At 36.7% G+C, this 7,487-nt stretch overlaps 1 protein-coding gene across 6 annotated transcripts in view; it reads left to right on the forward strand.

Annotated features, from left to right (window-relative positions):
- JPH1 (junctophilin 1) overlaps positions 1 to 7,214 on the forward strand; it is an 85,748-nt gene extending 78,534 nt beyond the window's left edge. Inside the window, exons 5-6 of one of the 6 annotated variants that reach the window (XM_048938637.1) lie at positions 895 to 990; positions 2,848 to 7,214. In XM_048938637.1, coding sequence (XP_048794594.1) covers positions 895 to 975 — 81 coding nt within the window. In that variant the 3' untranslated portion in view covers positions 976 to 990; positions 2,848 to 7,214. Of the gene's footprint in view, positions 1 to 894 lie in introns of all 6 variants that reach the window. The other 5 variants (XM_048938638.1, XM_048938633.1, XM_048938634.1 and 2 more) reach the window with 5 other exon arrangements.
- The last annotated feature ends 273 nt before the right edge of the window (positions 7,215 to 7,487 follow it).

Raw genomic sequence — 7,487 nt, forward strand, 5'->3', positions numbered from 1 at the left:
AAATACATACCTTAGCACATACAAATGTATGTGAAAATATGTTGTAGTAAACCAAATACATTGACAGAAGAATGGAAAAATTTAGGAAATCCATCTGTTGAATACATTATTTCAAGTTGTTCATCAGAAAGCATCCATGTTTGCTAAATACTTCTATAAGATAAGGCTTTTCAACCAAGTTTCAAAGTGGATCAAAGCAAGTTTTTAGTATTGCAGATTGAATTTTTTTTCTTGTCTTTTTTTTTTTATTATTTTTTGTTGTTGTTGTTCTTGTCTGTAATGGATATATTGCTAGGGATTTTAGTGGAGTGGCAATAGTATTTTTTTTTCTTTTGGTTATCAAAAAAGGTGTTCTTTTCTTATGACACATCACTATGCAAGACCCTGCTTCTGTCTTGTAATGGGTTGGCGTCAGAGAAGGAACCCACTGTATGGACAAGGAACAGTGCTCTGGCTTCAAGTTTGACTTCTTTATTCTCTTTTATTTTAAGCTGGTACCATTCTTGTTTTTATGGCTTTGTTTACATTTGCACAGTCATATTTGTCGGACAGCTATTCTCAGTATGATTAAGAGCAGTGTAATAATATACTTACCTTTATTTATCTAGTTCGTTTTCATACAGATGATATTTAGGTCACTAGAAAAGAAGAGTTTAACCAAGGCTACGTTTCACAAGCAGAGTCTGTGCTTTTGATATTTAGATAGTATTTCAGAGCAAAGTCAGATCCTGTTTGTTGCTGTGTACTATGTGAAAGATTGCATTTTTGGAGATGTGGTTTAGTGGATGTGGTGGTGATAGGTTGATAGTTGCACTAGATGATCTTTGTGTTTTTTTTTCTAGCCTTAATGATTCTATGGTTCTATGATTAACTTCATTCTCTGTTTATTTTCAGGGCCCTAACTCAGTCATGATTGCCCTGGTAATGCTGTTGAATATTGGTCTAGCCATTCTTTTTGTCCATTTTCTAACTTGATTGGAATTAGGAAAGGTAAGCAAGGTCTTGTTTTCATATACAATCACCACATCCACCCCCCCTCAAATTATAAAGATTGAATTTATTTGCATACTTTTAATGTTTCCTACTTTAATTTTAGCTGTGCCTGAATGTGATTCAACATAGTTATTTAATTATGTAACTGTTTTGACCCTTCAGTGAAGTCATGACAACTAGTGGTGTTAGCCCACAGTTCTCTGCAGTTGTGTCATCAGCCTTTTAAATGGCACCAGACATACTCAGACACAGGGAAGGAGGCTTGGCGTTAGGATGATGGGACGCAAGAGAGATGAAACTTGGAAAATTCAGCCAGGGGCCCAGATCAGTTTGTCTGCTGATGGTTTGTGGCTTTGGGGTCCCGTGAAAGCTGAAGCAAGCAGCCATGTCGGAAAGTAAACAAAATAATCTGCTGAAGCAGCCCCACCAGTGAAGTGCGTTGGCTTCTCCATCTGTTCCAGCAGAGTGTGACTAAACTGGAAATGTACGGAGCTGCACTTTTTGTTGATGGAAGCTAACAGCTGCCTTACTATTTTACCGTCTGATGTTTTTAGTGGGGAGATGGGAAAACGACTGCCAGAGGAATGTGGTCAGTGGATTCTGTTGCTGTGGAAGTGATTCCAGCGTTCACTCCTATCTCATTAGAAGAAATAGTTAGCAGCATCAGTCACCAGTCTTATTCCATTACCTGCTGCTTTTAACATCTCCCACAGTGTTCTGGGAGATTGAATTTCATTTGCCTGTGCATGATTCTGTTCATTTGTTGTTTATGAAATCTGATGTATAGCCATAATGTAGTGTGTAGTCCAACCTGGAGAGCGCTACCGGTTCTGCCTAGTGGCAGAAACAGAAGATAAAACCTTACTCTAATCTGAAGATGTAATTCTTAAATTCATTTTCCTAAATCTGAAGAGTCTATTCACTTTAAGGTTTAGGAAGCGATATACCGTAACTGCAAAAATTGATATCTTCCTAAAAGTGCTCAAATGCTTACGCCAGTAGCAAGCAAAATTATTTTTAATTAAAAAAAATAAGAATCTGAAGTCGATATCACATCCTGAGCTGGAGATGAAATACCAGAATAATGCAAGGAAGATAAGATGCGGAGTTTGCATGTTGATTTTTTTTTAATTTTTTTTTTTTTTTTAATTCTGGTGCTGTGATAATTAGTGATTTGAATTATTATGTTTCAGCACTGAGGTGTTTTGCCAGCATTTAAAATAAAGTCTTGTCTGAGTGCTCATTAATGCCAGTGACAGTTAAGCTAGCTAATGCTCATAATAAACTATTGTGACTTTTGAACACTACTTTCGTGTTGAATACATTCAGGTAGAGCATTTAGACATGTTAAGTGATCGTTTATCGATTTGATGCCTTCAGTGTCTTTGAAGTCCTTTTATAATTTTACCTCAGCATTAAAAAATCCTCAAAATATTTTGTTTGGAAAGTTTGTCTTAAGTAGCTTCACAGCCCTTTGTTACAATGATGTGATCATGTTTCTTTTATGTGCCATTATACTGTAATTATTGTACCCTATATTAACCAAAAGCATGCTTATTTGCTGAAAATATGTGGTGTGATCATTTGGAAAGGAAGCATTTTAATTTGAAGCTGCAAAAAGCAAAGGGCTTGTATTACAGTTTATTTTATCTCTGTTAGACGATATTTCATACAATATAGTTTTTGAACCTGTTTGTAAACTTTATAAGTGTTTGCATGGTGTAACGGGCGACATTCTTAAAAGTACATTAGCTATCTTTTGATGCAGCATATTAAAGTACCGTAGGTGCGGACTGAGTAGAGTGCAGCGAAGCAGCTCCAAGCAGTGCAGTAACACCGTGGTGTTTTTTACAGAAGTATGTTGAGAATCCTGTGTTTTCACCAGTGTGGATAAAGAAGAAAGCAGAAAGAGAGCAAATGAAAATAAAACTTGTATATTTATTTTTTAAAGAGTCAAAATTGTGTTTTAAATTTAGGAAGGTGATTTTTAAATAAGAACAAGGTTTTAAAAGTTACTGTGTAAGCCTTGACGTAATGGACAAAATGTTCCATCCAACAGTGAAATCACCCCCCCGTCTCCTTACGTGGAGAGGTAATTTTGTAACTGACATATTTAATTCCTATTAAATGTTTATTTAAAATACTTTATGCTCTGGAAATAATGGGTAACAAAGCTTATGAAAATGTTTATAAATTTAAGTAAGCATGTTAGTACCATTTATAAATATGTATGATTTATAAGCTTTTTTAAATCAAAGCTCAAACAAATTGTTGGTATTTTTCTAAAATGTGCACAGCTGTATTTTACATGAAAGGCTATTTATAATTGGTTGTTATACTGTACACTACATTTTGGACAGCACAATGAAGCCTGCCAATGTACTTAATAATGTCATTTTGTCTATTTAAAGTTTCTTGCTGTCAAAGAATGAACTCTTTATCTATGAGTTTATTTATAATTCTTGACCCAAAATGTATAATGTACAGTTTTCACAACTGTATTTGCTCTAATAAAAATAAGTTGGTTATTAATAGAGTTTCAGACTGGTTCTTCCTGTTTACAAATTGCTTTTGTCACTCTCCAGAAATGAATTTTCAAGCAAACTAAATAAAAAAGAAATGAGCCAGGAATATAAGTCTCGACCCATTTGAAATTATTGTAAGTTATTTAAAACATACATTAAAAAAAAAAAAAAAAAAAAAAAGACAAGTTTCCTTATGTGTCTTTTTTTCATGGTCTGATACACAATTTTGGATCTCTGAAATGTCGTATCTTAAATTATACTGCCTCTGCAGAGATGGTTTAGTTGATCTTGATTTAATCAGTGACTGATCCATTAGAAGCTGTCCTCGTAAGCAAATGCCTTATTTAGATTTCTCTCCTTCTCAAGGTCTTCACTGGTTCACAGTTAAAGTGAAGCATTACAAACCAATATTTTACACAGAGAAAATTTACCAGTACAGTTGCCTTAAGAGCACCACGTCTGATGAATTAGTTCATGAACGCAGAATTTTATTTTCTGGTTCCTGTTCGGATCACTGGCCAACTTTATTTACATTCTAATTATAAAGGAGAGTAAGTGTTCCTGTTCACTGGAAACATATTTGTAGTAATATTTGAGGTAGGAGGGCTGCTCCAAAAGTAATGCCTCCTGTTCTGTTATGTTGGCGCATGCTGTCAGAGGCAGATACTGGTGGTAAGGCAGTAGGGGTTGAACCTTCCCACCAGCATGCCATTAGAGAGGAGCAGTCTGACAAAATGGTTTCTGACATGGAAGTGCATACGAAGCAAAGGTGTGTCACTGAATTCCCCTATGCAGGGGATGTGAGCACAGTGAGGCAGTGAGTGGTGCCTCTCAGCAGTGATGGCGGTGGCAGTGGGTCACCTCCACTGGCGCAGGTTTTTACATGCGTGGCATACAGGCTCTTGTTCATCACTGGTGAAAAATGTGTAGCTAATGGTAGATCCCGAGATATAAAGTAGTGTTTTGTAGCTAAGAATTTCCCCTATCAAGTGGTGTCATTATTTTGGTGTCGTTATCTTTGTTGTAGTTTTCATGGAAATAAATAGGAGGAATTACTTTTGGAGCAGTCGATGTAATTGTCAGTTGTCTTATTTTTTTAAATTCAATCACTGTGAAGTTTAATTTTAAGAACTTCTATTTTCTACATGAGAACCCACTCCCTGCACTTCAGATAGAGAAATGTATGTTCTTTAGAATCTTAAGCAGACATCACTGAGCTGCCTTTCCACAATGATTGCTGGCATTTTGAGATCCACGCAATACCCTTACATGATCAAAAATGCAACTTGAAGTACTTCTTCAATGAATATGAATATGATAATACATGCAGGCATCTTAAAAGCAACAAGCAAAAGAATTGCCTGAAAATAGAAGAAAAGATGTTTTCACAGCCAGCTGAGAAATCGCATCTTTCCCTGCCCATAAATGTTGATAATTCTTAAAAATCAACATGGACGTAGAAGTACATTTTTGTCTATGACTTGTTAGCAAACAAGTAGTTCTTTTCTGAAATATTTATACTGGTGGCTTACATTGGTTGTTGGTTGAAGTGGAGAAGCACTTCCTATGTCTAAGAAAAAAAAAAACATGGGCACACAGTTTAAAGCAGCAAGATTTGCTTTACCCTCTTTCAATGTGAAGGATTTTTTTATCAGCAAAGTGCTTTTTCCATGCATAGCTGCGTGTTGGAATAATTAATGCAGCTGAGTGCTGACTTAGAAAGGGGTAAACACCTCTTCACAAGCATCTGATGAAAAGTTTTGAAATATTTACTTAACTTTTAATTACATTATGCAGCCATACAAACCTCTCTGAAGATACAGTTATGCTAGATTAAAGGATACTGACAGCACTCCGTATGCAAAGATAAAGGCCTGCAAAAACTGCTTATTGAGATACAGTAACATTCTTAACTAGTTGTTATTAATAAAACACGGTTGTGAATTATATCTGAATGGCTTTACTTACAGCTCATTTGAGCCACTTAGGAAGGGGAGCCCAATGTATGTACTGTTCTCTTATGGAAATGTAATTCAGCAAACAAAGCAAATGAAGAGTGGAAATTAAATAAGCCTTTCAAATGAAGTAGTCTTCTCATTCTCTCATTTAATATTCACAGAAAAAGGAAAAAATAGAAATGGGCTAAGTCTGAGCATGAAACTGCATATGCCAAGTGCTGTAACTGAGCCATCCACAGAATCCATCTCAGGTTTTTTTCTCCTGAATAAAGAATCTCCTCATTAAGAGACATTATGCCTCCCATCTTTGTAGGACGTAATTTAGTTTCCATACACAGCATCTTTAAGGAAAACTGTCTATAATGTCAAAGGCTTTTAGACTTGGAGGAAAAAGTAAAACCGTGCCATGTTGAAAGGTGATTGCAGCGAGTGCGGGGTTGGTCTCTTCTCACTGGTGACAGGTGATGGGATGAGGGGAAATGGCCTCAAGTTGCAGCAGGAGAGGTTTATGTTGGATATCAGGAAAAACAGGGTTGAAAGCACTGGAATGAGCTCCCCAGGGAGGTGGCTGAGTCACCATCCCTGGACGTGTTTGAAAACTGTTTGGATGTGGTGCTCAGGGACATGATTTAGTGGAGGGTTGTTAGAGTTAGGGTGGTATGGCTAGGTTGTGGTTAGATTCAATGATCTTCAATGTCTATTCCAACCTGAGCCATTCTATGATTCTATGATTCTGTGTCTAAATAGTTTATAATGTGGCCATCACTGGAACAGTTGAGTATACCCCTCAGCCCCATGAAAATGATGGCAAATATGAAGCATGCAAAACAATTTTAAAAATATATTACTTCATTTTGTTAAATTGTTTTTTTGTTTTTTTAATCCAATCGTCTAAATTTCATCATGTCAGTATGTGTTTGTTTCAGGTAATGTTTTTCATCATCACTTGGGATGGGTTATCTGGAGGGTGTAGGTGCAACCTGGTTGTATATTCAGTGCCATTTCTCCAAGAGGAAGGTTTTGAAGTGATTTCTCAATGATGGAAAAATAAGTATTTCCTTAATCAACCCTTCAGGCAGCTTTTGTTGTAATTTTTCTGTGCTGCCTCTACTTTTTTAATTTGCCTTTTATCCTTCACTGCCCCCGCACCCCTCTATCTGGCAAATTCAGCTCATTCTCTTGTTCCCCACAGAAATCTATTTGCCACTCACTCCAATAACTTACGGTTTTCCTGTTGAGAACACTTGTTCCAGTTTAACTCAGTATGGCTATGGAAGGTATTTCTGTTGCAGCTTGTCCTACACTGAACTACATGTCATGACGCAAATCCAATTTGGTCCATTTTTCTGCAGAGTACTGGTGCTAGTTTATGTGACTGTATTCTAATTGCAAAGCTATACTCACTGTCTCCAGTATCAGGACAGTGATTGAGCCACAGTACTTAATGAGTTGAAGAGAAAATGACTGAAAATCATGCACAGAGATTTATGAGGGCTCTTCATAATTCATTGAAACAAATGGTGTCATCAGCGAGGGAAAAAATCTGCTGTCGCCCGGGTTGTGAACTCCACCACAAATATCCACAGTAGGATTGTGAAAAGGACTGTACATACAGCTGGAAGATGAAGTGCAACCAAGAACACTGAGGAGTCCTTTTGAGGGCTGTGGTTTACTGTGACTGTGCGGTATGGTGATTACTGGATTTGGTAACAAACTTGTGGATTTTTAGATGGAATAAAATGCATCTTGTGTTGGAAAATCATTTTTGCTCAACTGCTTCAGCTTTCATATGTTTCCCTCTATGTCCTACTTGCTCATCAGGAAGCTTTATGGAAGCGGAGGCATGCATACCTAGACAAGGGCTAGGTTTTATTTTCTTCTGTGGCTTTGGGATTAATTAATTAGGGAAGAATACATGACAGAGAAGAAATTGCAGGCATTAAGCTATAGCTTTTGAACTCTTGCTTTTTTATGCTGATTTACCTGAATTAGAAAAAAACAATGGAGATAA

This window comes from Lagopus muta, chromosome 3, assembly GCF_023343835.1.
Source record: "Lagopus muta isolate bLagMut1 chromosome 3, bLagMut1 primary, whole genome shotgun sequence".
In the NCBI taxonomy this organism is placed as follows: domain Eukaryota; kingdom Metazoa; phylum Chordata; class Aves; order Galliformes; family Phasianidae; genus Lagopus; species Lagopus muta.